Genomic DNA, 15,210 nt, shown 5'->3' with positions numbered 1-15,210 from the left:
CACAAAGCATGGCAGCGGCCGATGAGGATACTCGCTGCCTGCATGGAAAACGAATAAGATCGACACTCTCCGTTGTGTGTGCGTGTCAATGTGGTCGGTAGTGCAGCGGTGAGCGCTGCGCTATGGACCTGGCGACCCGGGTTCGATTCCCGCTCACGGCCAACACCCAGTGACGATTATCTGACCCGGGTCTCCCGTAGGTCGACTCAGCCTCAAACGAGTATCTGGTGCGATGCGTAAGCGTCGTCACTAGGGAGGCAAAGGCGGCCGGGCGTGGGGCTGACCACCCACACCCCCTCGTGTGCCGTGTCGGCCTTTATAGGTGCTCGCTAACAGCGCTTGCCCCATACAGTGTGTTAAGGCTACACGGGAGATCTTTGTCTTTGTGGTTACTCAGAACAGAGGCCGTGGGGACAGGTACGACACGGCGATGGAGGAGGCATCCGTGACGGCCGCGTCAATTGTGTGGAGGAAGGGTGCAGGGCTCGGAATGTTGGGGATCGTTACCCTCAAATTTCCCAGATCCGCCTCCGGACAGGCCTGAGAACGTCGAATATGAGAGACACGTGGACGGGGTTAGTGGGACACGCGTGGGCGGGGTTAGTGGCACACGCGTGGACGGGGGTTAGTGAGACATGCGTGGACGGGGTTAGTGAGACACGCGTGGACGGGGTTAGTGAGACACGCGTGGGCGGGGTTAGTGGCACACGCGTGGACGGGGGTTAGTGAGACACGCGTGGACGGGGTTAGTGAGACACGCGTGGACGGGGTTAGTGGGACACGCGTGGGCGGGGTTAGTGGCACACGCGTGGACGGGGGTTAGTGAGACACGCGTGGACGGGGTTAGTGAGACACGCGTGGACGGGGTTAGTGAGACACGCGTGGACGGGAATTAGTGAGACACGCGTGGACGGGGTTAGTGGTACACGCTCGGACGGGGTTAGTGACACACGCGTGGACGGGGGTTAGTGACACACACGTGAATGGTAATCGATATTATTAATAATGGGGGGAAACGTCCAGCGTCATGCCACCGGGATGGTGGGTCGCACAAATGTCGTGAAACTCCATTCACGAGTGCGTCGAGGTTGCTATACCGTGGTCAGAAAACTAATCGCCATCTGTTTCCATCTGTACGAGGAGTTACACATTGTGGCAAGACACCTCCTGAAAAAGATTCATACGACTCGGCGTGGCTTTCCGTGGACAAATAGGTAAGTTATTATTCACGTCTTAAATAGCACGTTATTATTCACGTCTTAAATAGCACGCGGTGCGAGCCGAGCACAACATCGCAGCAGCAGCAGCAAAGACAAAGATCCCCGTAGAGCCTCAACACGCTGTTTGGGCAAGTGCCGTTAGCAATCACCCGTGAAGGCCGCCACGGTACACGAGATGGTGGCTGACCAACACCACGCCCGACCGCCTTCATTTCCCCCAGTGGCGATGTTTTTACACGCCGCACCAGGTACGCGTTTCAGGCTGAGTCGACCTAGAGGGAAGGCCCAGAACCGGTCCGGATAATCGTCAGTGGTGTTGGCCGTGAGCGGGAATCGAACTCGGGTGGCCGGGTTGGCGGCGTAGCGCACTCACCGCTACACTCGCCGTGGACACATTCATCCATTGAAAGAAAAAACGGGTGGAATTGTATTCTTTGTTGTCAACGTGCAGGAGGAGGAGGGGGGGAGCTGTAAGCGAAGAATTCTCACGCGACAATACTAATAATGATGAAGGCCGCTCTACAGGCCTGAACCCCCCAACGCTTCTCCCGACTCCCGTCAAACCGACTGGGGGCTGCGAAGGACAGCAGGCGAATCAAAACAGGGCATTGTGAGCCGCTTGCTGATGGCAGTGCTTGTTGAGCAGCTGCTTCGTGCGGTGACATGCAGCCCACAAGATTGGCCTCTCGCCATCCCATTGTGACGGTGTCATGCCAGACCGCTGGTAAAGAACACAACAAAATAAAATGCACCCATTGGCTACCGGCCTATTAATCACGAAACACACCTGCAGCAGCGGTACGTAAGTTTAAATGGAAAATACAGACACATCGGTTTTTTTTTAAATGTGTATGTGTGTTGAACTTATTTCGCAGCGTATATCGCCAACCGCGCTAATCGGGGGTGCGGGGGGAAGCACAACAAACTAATTATAAAAAGGAGTTTCAAAGAAATGAGTTTTCAATCTAGATTTAAAAGTGGATAACTCTAGCGGTTTCCTTATATCGGCAGGAGGAGTGTTCCAAATATGTACAGAGCTTTGGCGGGGGGGGGGGAGATTTGGAATAAAATTGATTTAAACATGTTCTAATTTCAGTTTAAGTGTACTGTGTGATTTGTACAGGTGCGGGAACAATGATCACATCACAGGACTGAGATGGCGATGACTTGGGAAGTCCTCCATCCAGCAATGGGCTGATCATGGCTGACACGGTGGTGATGATAACTGGAATGCTTCTACTTGGTTCTTTCGGTAAAGTCACGTAGAAGGGAAATAATAAAATAATACAAATAAAACATATTAAAATAATTCTCACGACGTTTCGGTCACAACCCAAGCAGCCGTCTGTCGGAAAGACACCTGAGGACGACTGCTTGCGTTGTGGCCGAAACGTCGTGAGAATTATTTTATTATGTTTTATTATTTTAATATTTCCCTTCTACGTGACTTTACCGAAAGAACCAAGGAGATGAATCCCTGCGGTCACGAAAGCTTTAAATCGAAATTTAATTGGAATGCTCTTGGATTGAACTTGAACTCAGTTCTAAAAAGAGCTCTCAGCAAATGGAGCAAAACGTCGGACATCCGTTCTAGATTTGAAGCTTTCGTGACTGCAAGGATTCATATTCTTAGGTTTTTTCGGTAAAGTCACGTAGGTAAAACATCAAAATTAATCAAAGTAAAATAAAATAAAAATCACGTCGTTTCGGAGGCAACACAAGCTTCCGTCTTCAGGTGGAACCGTCACAGCCACGACAGCTGTATCATTTACTTGATACAGCTGTCGTGGCTGTGACGGTTCCACCTACTTGATACAGCTGTCGTGGCTGTGACGGTTCCACCTGAAGACGGAAGCTTGTGTGGCCTCCGAAACGTCGTGATTTTTTATTTTATTTTACTTTTATTAATTTTAATGTTTTACCTTCGTGACTTTACCGAAAAAACCTAAGAATATGTCGGACATCCGAGCAACGCTGGGTACATCGGTGTGCCGCGCATCACCCATTGTTTGTTAATTTATGAATGACATGCTGGGCGTGAAGGACACGTTGTTGATTTAGTGAACTTACGCAACGAATAGCAGGTCAATTAGACGTGAAGTATTTGTCTCTGCCATCAAATAGAGACGTGAACATATCAGCCGATAGCCGCCTATTCATAAATGTTTTGGTACGATTTTCTTTATCTTTAGGAAACAATTATTTTCATTCCCTTTGTCCACGAGATGAAAATATTGACGTTTCAGCTGAATGACTTTTGACCGGCACCGGAGGCAAAAAAAGAAGTCATACTTTCGAAAGATCAGTCACCTGAAACATCAAGATCTTAACTTCCTTTAGCGCCACCTCAAATGAACACATTATTTTTTTGTTATCATAAATATGTTATTCATTACATTTTATGCATGTGCTACCAATCTGAATTTCTTTGGAGTGTTATGTTTCATCAGCAGGTCACAGTCCACACCGTTGTATCCAGGAAAGGGGAGTTCTCAGTTATCGGACAGAGTAAAATTCCCCCCCCCCCACCCCCCCCCCCAAAACATCGACAAATTTGGCTTAAATATAACATTTCAGATCCAACCGAAATATGACGGAAGCGATGCCACGTTTATCATGTGACATCCACACTTTTCCAAGCTAAAAAAAAGTCATATCACGTGACATGAGGAGATTAGAGTATTTGACTACTATACTCTTTGGTTCTTTCGGTAAAGTCACGTAGGTATAAAATAAAATAAATTTAATCTATTTTTATTACTGCTGTACATTTCCGCATGATAAGCCGCTTCGTTGAGCTATCATTTGTGGCCAGGTCGCTTCTGAAAAATATAACTCAGTGGGCCTTACATGGATAAAAAAAATAGTTCATAATTAGCGTGAATACCCGAAATATCATTGCAAACTGTAATTGACCTGAAAATACCTGCACAGAGAGGTGTACGTGCCTTAAATAATCCGACAAATCCCTTAAAAGGTACTGGATGTGCCTCGGTGAGAGGGACATTAGTAGGTATAACAGGATCTGGCACCCTATTCAGGTAATTTATTTACCTTTTAAAATTTTAATGATAAATCCATGTTTTATGTGGAGATGTGGCTCGTGTTTAAATCTGCATTGTGCAGCCTCCAGCCGGACATGCGTTGAATCGCACCTGGTGCGATGTGTAGAAAAATACTTCGCCACTGGGGAGACAAAGGCGGCCAGGCGTGGTGCTGGCCACCAACCCTCCTCGTTTGCCGTGCCGGCCTTCGTAGGTGCTCGCTAACAGCACTTGCCCTAACAGTCTGTTAAAGGTTATAAAAGGTTGGGGGAGGAGGGGACAATCTTTGGCTGCCTGACCACGTGTTCAGGTGCGTGGGAACCTCAGCTATCTTTTACCACTCGGATGGGAAAGTTCGGAGCGTGAAGTCGGGTCAGAGTACGCCAATAAAGTTGGTGTGTGGGGTTTTACGTGCGGGCCCTGTATCAGTTGGGCTTCATACAAATAACGTGCGCGTGTTTATCGTACGGCCCTTTTGTGTCAACACAATAAGGGCAATTGAAAGGTTTCCATATGGAGTCGTATACCCGCATAATTCATTAACAAGTCAAATACAACAACCGCCAACTCGTCACTAAGTGACGGTGCCAGGCTGGGTGCACTTCGAGAGTCCAAGGCTTGGGGACAAAGGCATGTGTTCTGGGTTACCTGACTGGGATTTGTCCACTGCCTGGCTTGACATATGGTTCAGAGACGCGGTCATTAACGCAATTATCTATGTTTCTGTGTGTGTGTATATAACCCGGTAAAGGCAGGTTGCATATGAACGTGGGACGGTAATGGATTCTGAATATTTGCTACATATTCAATTGACATTAACCAGAGGACATATTGACACGCAGGGGGATTTCGCGACCAATATCATCCATAATTCAGGTTTTTTTGGGGGGGGGTTAGATCGGATAAATATATCAATGTGTTGTGACAACTCTTACTAATTGGCTGTGTCGTGTGGTGGCGGGTTTAACGAGACATTTATATATTTACGCGATCTAACCCTCCCCCCTCCCAAAAAAAACCTATATTATGGCAGAGAACATATATTCAACGTTTGTATCGATAATTTCGGGCCCGATTGAGAACCTTAAACGCTGGTGACCGCGCCTCTGACGTGTGTCAGCATAGAAGTAGCAGTACAAATGCGGCCTATCAGCTGCGACGCCCCCTTCACTTTTCTTGTTGCTCGTCGGCAGGACACGGGGTGTGGCCGATGCGCCCGCGAGCTACTCCCAAGTCACCTGCCTCGCTCACCTGCGCCGCGCAGGCCATCGCTTGAGCCACGCTCTGGTTACTGTAAACACTGCAGGGGGATGCCGCGCGCCTCTAATAGGCAGCAGCAGCAGCAGCAGCTGTTGCTATAGCGTGGCCAGAAACAATGAGAAGTTTTTTTTTTTGGGGGGGGGAGAGGGCGGTGGTTGTGAGCGCATCATTATCAGAGGCAGGCGACTTCGGGCTTCCGAGTCTGCGACATGAAGCCCCATGGACATTGTCGGCCACGGGATGTTCACCTGTTGATCACCTGCTTCCATTCTCAACAGCGGCTCGGCTTGATTGATTGGAGAATTTTATTGGATGTGTGGCTGCACCGTGCCACAAAAGACAAAGCTTAACTGTATAACCTCCCACAGGCCGTGGGGGCAAGTGCTGTCCGCGTGAACGAGGGGGCGGTGGCGGGTGTATTTCTGCGCATGATCGCCTTTGTTTAAACACTATAGGTACTCTTTTGAAGGCCGAGTCGACCTAGAGGAAACCCAGAAGTTCAGATATTCGCCACTGGCGTTAGCCGCGCGCGAACTGATTCAGTTCCGCGATTCAACTTAATTCGCTATTATATATACATCTGTCGTTATCATCTCATTTGTAGTGTCTCGTTTAGCCAACTGGCTTGCCTGTGCATTAGCGTTCCATTTCTCAATCTGTGGGTCCTCTGCCAAGTTTGGGTCACGCTTCGTGCCACCAATGATGGCATTGATGGTGATGTTCGTGGTGGTGCTGGTGGTGGTGGTCGTGATGATGACGGATGCTGTTTATTATTTTTTGTGTCGCACGCACTGTGGAGACAGCGCGAGTTGGTGAATCCGAATAATTTCCATACTTGTCAACCCCTTAGCAGTGCCCTACCTTATTACAGACCAATTCAGACCTTATTGAGAAACACAAACAAATAGACAAAAAAAATGTTGCCCGCATTGAAACTGCTGTGCTCCGCATGGATTTGAAAACTCACTTTCCCTGCACAAGAATACGGGGGTGAACACGGTATGAATATCATATTCTTGGTTCTTTCGGTAAAGTCACGTAGAAGGGAAATTAATAAAATAATAAAAATATAAAACAATAGAATTCTCACGACGTTTCGATTGCAACACAAGCAATCATCATCAGGTGTGAAAACCACAGCAAGAAAATTTGAAGAAAAGAAAGGTATGAGTGTCGTTGAACTCCCTTGCCGTGTATGGCGAGGCGGCGTCATACTCTGGCCTCGCCAGGAGAGGGCGGTACATCAAAAGTGTATCCCACCTTATTCTTTGGGTGTTTCGGTAAAGTGACGTAGATAGGTTCAAAGAAAAGTTGTTTTTTAATATTTTCTTTGAACCTATCTACGTGCATTTACCGAAAGACGCAAAGAATATTAATTGCTGCAGTGACGAAAGCTTTAAGTCAAGATGTATTCCACCTGTTCCGCGCGGATGGGATCGAGCGTTTCCCCTCTCACACGCGTGGCTTGGCGAGTTCCGAATTTGCTCCCACGTGTAAACTCATTCATTGGCCGATACCACCTTCACAGAGCGATATAGGACGGCAGAAGGTTGGGCAGTCGCTGGCTCTGGCTCACCAGGAGGCTGGTTTGGGGCCGCCCATAAATGACGTCACGCGATTTTGGACGATTTTTGACACCCCCCCCCCCTCGTCACACGGCGTCACGAAAAGTCAGACCCCCCTCAAATATGACGTCACAAAGCTCTGTCCCCCCCCCCAAAACCATATTTCATTTTGAAAAAAAAAACATGCTTCAAATCGCTTTAAACTATTGTCATTGTAGTGCGTATTTAATGTGGCGCTGCACTCTGATGTTGTAGGAGAAAACATTTATTCAAAAGTCTATTTAATTAAGTAGAACGTGTTGTCTATATTTATTAAAATTTGCGCATTTCGATGTGACGTCACATTTCTCCCTCCCCCTCCTCGTCACAGATCGTCACAAATGTCTGAACCCCCCCCCCCCCCAGGTGCGTGACGTCATTTATGAACGACCCCCTTCCAGCATCTGTGGTTCCTCGTGCCAAGCCTAGGGCTCGATATTGATGTACGCACCAACAAAAATCGGTATCGTTGGAGGGAATAGAAGTCAAACAAATACGAGACAAGACGCCGTCGTGGAGCGGAAGCTCTGGGAAGGAGTGGTGTCTGCCGATTTAATGTCCCGTAGCAGTTCACGTTGATTTTGTTTGACCACGTGAGAACGACAGAAGATGGTAGCAAGACTTTCGAATAATTCGCTGATGCCGTTGGCTGTGGTGCACGATGCAACACAACACCCATTCGTCAATGAACACGATAACGACACTATATGCGACGGTGCTAGCCAATGCCCCCTTCTGTACATCGCTCAGTGAACGGGCCATTGGACAAAACGGAGTCGACTGTGCACGTCTTTGAAGGCAGTGCCGTTGACTCCTTCATGCGTTGAGTTTGCGATCTGGCAGACGGCCGGTAACACTCCCCCAGCACCAAATCCTCCTCTTCCCGGCTGGGGTTGAGAGCGATTGCTTCGGCGTGTATCTGCCGCCACCTCGCGGACACAATCAATATGGACATACGAACAGAGTTCTTGCACGGCTCAAGGGCTTTTTCCGCGACTTTAACACGCATCTCGCGACGTAACGACCGCGACAATCGTGCTGTTACGATAACAAAAAAAAATGTGAAACAAAGTGGACAGGTAAGGGAAGCTGATATCGCGACAATCGTCAGACCGCGAGATCTAATATCGTACTGTGGTTAAAATGATGGTAGAAACCTCGACAGCACAGTAAAGCATGGAACGCTGTCTTATTTTTGGTGAAATGTGGTGAACATTAAAAGGTTTGGTCCTTGAAGATGCCGATTGTCACACATGTGCAGAATACGTTTCAGAGCGGTGACGTCATCTGGCCACGCAGGGCATGCTGGGATTCTTGTGATGCAATAATGTTTTTTTATGCATTTGAAGACATCCACCCATGTCGTAGCATCCCGTTTGTTACCAAAATCTGAATATTTATTTATACTGGAGGTATCCGATGAGCTATAAGGTTCGTTCTCACAGATGTCCAGTATTTCACAGATGTCCAGATATCACCGCAGTATGAATGCCACCTATTTTGTCTTACAGTGGCAGAAAAAAAAGTGATCAAATCCACTTGGCTTTTTTATTTGTGGCACCCAATATTACCTTACGCATTCATTTGCTAGCACACACACATAAACACATGCACACACATTCCTCTCTAAAGCCTCTTCAAGCCAGCCAGAGGTTTCCTCCGCGTGATGTGCGTGCCCGCCGTCACGGATTTGGACTGAACTTCAATCGCGACGGTGCCAGTCGCGAGCGGTACAATGCGGACGGTGGTCAAACGTCTTGCAGCCGGTCTCGGGCTGCAGCGAGACGAAGCTACGTGACAAAGGCGCAGCTCTGCAAGCGCTCGCTAACGCCACTGCTGTCGTCTCCTGGAGGGAGCTCTAGAATGCCACGAGATAATTGTGCACGCGTGTTGAACTTCATGCGCACCGTACGTATCCGACCGTGATAATTAGTGGTGCGCGGTGCGAAGGACGACAAACTCGACGCAAAACAAAAATAGTTCCAAAGAGACGAGTTTTCAACGCGCATTTAAAAGTGCCTCGCTCCCAGTGTTCTGTACGAGTCGTTGAAGTGTTCGTTCCCCGTTGTGGTGCTCGCATCGACCACGCGCGTTGAGAATAGAATGGCGCGCAAGTGTAGATCTACGGCCCCTTGTTTACTCCACTGCTGGACGAGCGCATCCGCGCCACGGCGGTTCCTGGGGGGGTTGTTTGACCGCGCATTTATCTCTTCAAGGCGCATGCAGCGTCACGCGAACTCCGGTCATCCTCGCAGGAGCGGATTTTGGCTCAACGTCGAACGAAGACGGGGGTCACCGCATCTCGTGGCGCTTTCAGATGCGCTTCTGCGGCCGTGTGGCACGCTCGATGTGAAGAAGCCACTGGTGCCATGCACTTGAAAATCATCATCCAGATTGAAAACTCATTTCTTTAGAACTGATTTTTTGTGTTTAGTTTGTTGTTCTTCCTCCGGACCTCCGATTGGCATGGTTGGCTACGTACGGTGCGAAAGAAGTTCAACACACGTGGAGCACATTTCGCTGGTCAATGCAAGTTGTCGCGCGTGTGCGGGTCCAGGTACAGTTCAGATATCACTCGTCAACGAAATTTTTGAGAAAAGGTTTTCCTATTTGTTCTGGCAACAAAACAGCTGTGTTAAGATGTTAAAACACCAAACCGAAACCTTTGACAAGGAATCATGTCTGCATTAACCACAATACTTGTGGTCAGAATGCAAACAAAAAACATACTCTGATAATATATGCATTGTCTTTGAATCTGATTGGTCCACACCAGAGACAGCTATCTTTTGAGCCTCGTCTCAAACGGTGTTAGACCAGAGGACGCCAAAAGGCGTACAGCCCAAAGACAACGCACTATCAGAGTAATGAGAGCACGGGTCAGCAGCTACATCATGGGACCTTCTTTGCCAGTACCAAAATATGATAATAAGTTTTCCCCTTTGTGGTTAATGCAGACATGATTCCTTGTAAAAGGTTTCAGTTTGGTGTTTTAACATCTTAACACCTGTTTTGTTGCCAGAAAAAAGGGGAAAACCTTTTCTCATATTTTGGTACCTGCAAAGGAGGTCCCATGATTAATGAGATTTTAGTTTTTTTTTTACCGCTCCGCTAAGTGATTAGTAATTATAATCTGCATTTATCCTGGAGGAATCCGATTAGCTACGATGCTCTTTTTGCTTCACAGACGTCAATAAAGTTACGAAAAAGAATTCTGGTCACACACCGGAGGCCGTGGGCTCGATCCCGACCCTGACGATGCCTGCTTGTGTATATTTGGAGTTTGCGGTGTCTCTTTCCCCGTGATGCTGTGGATTTTTCCCCGGATTCTCCGGGTTTTCCCTCCACATTTAGAACCGACATGCGTTCAGAGTATTTGGCTGCTATACATTTCCACACGTTAAGCCACTTCGTTGAGCTATTATTTGTGGCCAGGTCGCTTCTGAAAAGAGCTAAATAGCTCAGCGTGCCTTAGATGGTAAAATACTAATAAAAAAAAGTAGGTCACGTGTGGTGGGGAAAAGCATGGGGACGCCTACGTCTCTCAAGACTTCCGATTTAGAGCTTTTTAGCTCAGTGGGCCGTGCTGGTAAAAAAAGAATAACAACGTTTTATATACAATATATAGTTTATATAGATTATAAAGACGCACCTGCAACGTATGCTTTCAAATAAAGTAAGGGGTATGAGCGCGGGGATGTTTGGGGGGGGGGGGAGTGGGGGGTGTGGGGGGTAGTGCGTCTTATAATCCGGATAAAACGATACATCATCGAGACCAAGCAAAGTCCGGTGCCGTCAACGATTCCTCCCGCGGGGCACAAACCGGCCAGGCGACCAAAGGCATGCACACCCTGCCCCCGCGCGACCAAGCCTGCTCACATCACCCCACCGCCAACGTCATCATCATCACACCACCACCACCAGCGCCAAATCCACAGTCAGAGCCGTTCCTATGGTACGGCGAATCGGGTCGACCGCACCGGGCCCCGCGCTTCGGGGGGCGGCGGGGGGTTACTGCGCTTCTACGTCACAGTGTCAGAGTCGCAAACTTCCGTTTGAGTTTGACGGCGTGGGCGGGGATCGACGCGGCGTGATCGTTGCACGGGGCCACGCTCACACCCCACAACCATCATCGTACGAACTGCCCCGCCTACACAGCCTCACAGCGCTGCGTCATAAACGACGGCTACCAACCCCAGGCGAGCGTCGCCGCCGTCATCACCGCCAGCGGATCTTAAAGCGGCGGCAGCAGCAGCAGCCGAAGCCGCTGGCCCCTTGAAGCCTTGAAGACGCCGACAGCGGAGACGGGGAGAGGGGCAAGCGAGAGAGAGAGAGCGACACACGGGGAGAGACGTAACGCAGGGGGAGAGATAGAGAGAGATACGCACGGCTGGCTGTTGGGAGCACGAAGGGACATCACCACCACCACCATCCCCCCGAGATGATTGCGGTGCAAGAGCGGGGCAGACTGCGCGAGGCGTTCCACCAGGTGCTGGCCGGAGGATCAGCCGGTGAGTTGTTGGGGACGCCTCGCTGCAGAAGCAGCCCCGTTGAACACACACACGCACACGCGCGCACGCACACATGCACGCGTTGTTGTGACATAGGCACTACAGACGGCAACAATTCATTACATAATCGTGTCTCTTCGTTCGTACCTCTGCTCGTGCGTGTGCATTCATTCATTCGTCCGTCCGTCCACCTATTCAGTCGTACGCTTTCATCCATTCATATTTCATCCATTCCAAAAAACCGCGTCAGTTTGTTGATCCACTCGGTCATCCACGACATCATCTCGTCCATCCCGAGACACAGCTGCAGTGTGCGCATTGTTACATCCATCTCTCCATACAACAACCCATCCACCTCTCAATCAATCTATCCGTCTTGTGTGTTTGTTTAACGCCTTTTATTTCCACGTGGGTTAGTGGTAATTTATTGAAGGTGGAGGGGTTACCAGCCCCTCGCACCCGTCCAGAGCCCCCATTTAGCCGCTGTGGTGGTCACAAACGCCCTGAGCGACGCTCACAACAACGAGCGGAGCGCCGGGTGGCTAAAGCACAGCAAGTTGGCACAGTAGGGGGCACAGGTGGTGCATCAGCCAGTCATCTCGGTCATCTCAGTCAGTCGACCCGTGGCACCTGGGTCTGCCCCGTGACCTGCCAGCGGGCGTTCGACACTTCACGTGGCCTCAAGGTGCACATGGCCTGGCACAAGCGTCGTCACCGCCACTTAGTGGCGAATGGCGGTTGTTGTTGTTGTGTTTAACGCCGTTGCTGTAAAGAAGCACGGTTATGAATGCATTGCACAGCCGAGATGTCTGTGACTCGTTGAGCAACTCTGCGTTTGCGCTGACGGCGATCTCACCGCGGCATCCGTCAAATCAGCGACGCGCGATGTTGTTCACGCCAACGATGCCTCGAACCCACGGTGGAAACATCGATTCTCTCCCACTTGCCCACGCAATCAATCGACGGTTTCACTTCGTACGTGGTGTACACCGAGGGACGATTCCAGCGACACCCGGCAGCCGCTCGAGACCGGTAAATTCGCCGCTGTAAATAATTTTTGTGATTTTTTTTCTTCGCGACAATTCAATCGCCGGGAGGAGACGAGGAGAGTGATTTTACCGAACCGATCCCGGACCAACCCTTCACGGAACCCCACTGATCAGCGTGGTGACGCAAGGTCGTGCAAACGCGTGTTCGCTACGCACGTGTCCATCGACGCCGTGGACACCCCTCGCTCGCGAGATGTTGTTGCAAACTCTTCAAGGATTCATTCAAAAGGTTGCGTCTGGATAGAGAAAACCCAAATGACTGACACGGCGTGCGGATGACCTTCATCCAGCAGTGGATTGAAACGGGGCCGTTCATTACTATTGCTGCTGCTGCTTCTGCATCTTACACGTGAGCGTCACGCGCAGTGCAGTGTCCGCCTGAGTGCAGCACGCCGATGCGCAGATTGAGTGGGGTTTTGTTTTGTTTAATTATCTAAAATTGCACATGTCATAGAGTACAGTACAGCCAAAGACATAATTAAAATCTGGCTAGCACATCAACTGCCGGCGGGCATCTATTAATTGCCTAAAATGCGTGTTGCGTGTTGCGCCGTACGAGTTGAAACTTGTGCAGACCGAATGATGACCAGTTGGCTTCTTGGCACATCCACGCCACGGCAAATGTCTTCGCGTCTGACACGAGCAGCCCCCAAAAGCGCACACGCGATATCCGCCTGCAACTTTTTTTTTATAGTTTCCACGGTGGCACAGACAAAAAACATCCTAAGCAAATGTTAAATAGGCAGTTGATACTGAATGCATGGATAGTATCGTGGGGGCTAGAGCGTGAGCGTGAAAGGAAATATCTTTACATTCTATTTATTATGATTATGATGATGTCGCTTGTCCACCCAGGAAAGTCTCAACGAGTCTTATGGCAGATTTGCAGGAGGCTCCTGCCACGTTTTCGCAGAAGGAGGCGATGATTGCACCTTTAAATCATCGAGATCGAAAAATCCTTTCTTCAGAACTGCTTTTCGTGCTTAGTTTGTTGTCCTTCCCCCGCACCTCCGATTAGCACGGATGGCTACGTACGGCGCGAAAGAAGTTCAACACACACCACGCGCACACGTGCGTGCTTGTGTCGCGTGGTGGGAGTGTGCACGCTCCCTTTAAAAGAAGGAGTGGCTTCAGCACCGCCTTGCTACACGTGGGGGGGGGGGGGTTGCTACACGTGGGGGGGGGGGGTTGCTACACGTGGGGGGGGGGGTTGCTACACGTGGGGGGGGGGGGTGCTACACGCTGTGCGGATGACACAAAACGCGTGACCCCCCCCCTCCTCCTATTCTCTTCCAGATTATGAGATGCTCCGGAAAGATTATAGGACGAGCATTGCCGCAACAGCAACACGTTTTTGGAGAGAGAGAGAGAAAAATGCAGCAGCTTGGAAAACCACACCTCGTACCCAGGACAGTGGTTGTTCGTCTGCAAGTTTATGGACTGAGAGTCTTCGTAGTACAGAACTTTTCAACTTTTGTTTTTACATTTTATTTCACCAGGTAAGGCCCACTGAGCAAGTGATAGCTCAATGAAGTGGCTTATCATCACGTGGCAATTTATAGCAGCCAAATACTCTGAACGCGTGATGTTGAATCTAAATGTGGAGGGAAAAACCGGAGGGACCCCAATCGACCACAGAGAGAGACACGCAAACTCCAAATATACAGCAGCAGGCACCAGGGTCGTGATCGAACCCACGATCTCCTGTGTACCAGGCGAGGTAGTTAACATCTCCCAATCACCGTGATGATTATGATGATGATAGACGTTTGACTTTTAAACAACTTTTATTGCCGCCAGCAGCAACAACACTGGAGGCGATTCCGATATGAAATACAGTCACCAGCAAACAAATCATCACAGGTGTCAGGGTCGGGATCGAACCCACGACCTACTGCATACCAAGCGAGGTAGTTAACATCTACTAGTCACTCTGGCGCCTAACTTGATTGAAGACCGGTCGACTTTGGGGGTGGGGGGGTGAGAAGGGTGGGGGGGATGTTGCGTGTGGGTGGAAAATAAAGTGTGGTGCACAGGATCTGGCAATGGATCGGGAGCCAGTGGAATGGATTGGTGTTATTGGGAGTTGTGTGGTCCCGTTCACGCGTGTGGCTGACCGGGGGGCGAGGGGTGTGGGGGGTTTCCAGCATGTCGATGCAGCAGCCATTTTTAAAGGGACCAGAGTCATTGACCACAACAATTGATCGAGCGTAACTTTTTTGCAAATGAATCGGCTTAATGAGCTAATTGTCTCTCTACCTGCAATACGGAAGAGCGATGTGTCTGCGACAGGGGCATACAGATGGTGGTTTTCGGAATGCATGCATTGAAACTTGTGGGACCTCTCTTGCCGGTATCAAAATATAAGAATAGGTTTGACCCTTTTTGGCAATAAAACAATTGTGTTAAGATGTCAAAACACCAAACGGAAACCTTTTTCAAGGAATCGTGCCCTGCAATAACAACTTATACTTGTGGTGAACATGGAAACAAACAAACAAACATGCTTTGGTAGTAAGTGT

General features: G+C 49.4%; 1 protein-coding gene across 1 annotated transcript in view; it reads left to right on the top strand.

The window, feature by feature from the left end:
* The first annotated feature begins 11,058 nt into the window (after window positions 1-11,058).
* SLC25A21 (solute carrier family 25 member 21) overlaps window positions 11,059-15,210 on the top strand; it is a 131,584-nt gene continuing 127,432 nt past the window's right edge. Inside the window, exon 1 of the mRNA XM_078857995.1 lies at window positions 11,059-11,639. Coding sequence (XP_078714121.1) covers window positions 11,570-11,639 — 70 coding nt within the window. The 5' untranslated portion in view covers window positions 11,059-11,569. The remainder of the gene's footprint in view (window positions 11,640-15,210) is intronic.

Source organism: Lampetra fluviatilis, chromosome 7, assembly GCF_964198595.1.
Source record: "Lampetra fluviatilis chromosome 7, kcLamFluv1.1, whole genome shotgun sequence".
Lineage (NCBI taxonomy): Eukaryota > Metazoa > Chordata > Hyperoartia > Petromyzontiformes > Petromyzontidae > Lampetra > Lampetra fluviatilis.
This window is presented reverse-complemented; position numbering and strand designations above follow the sequence as displayed.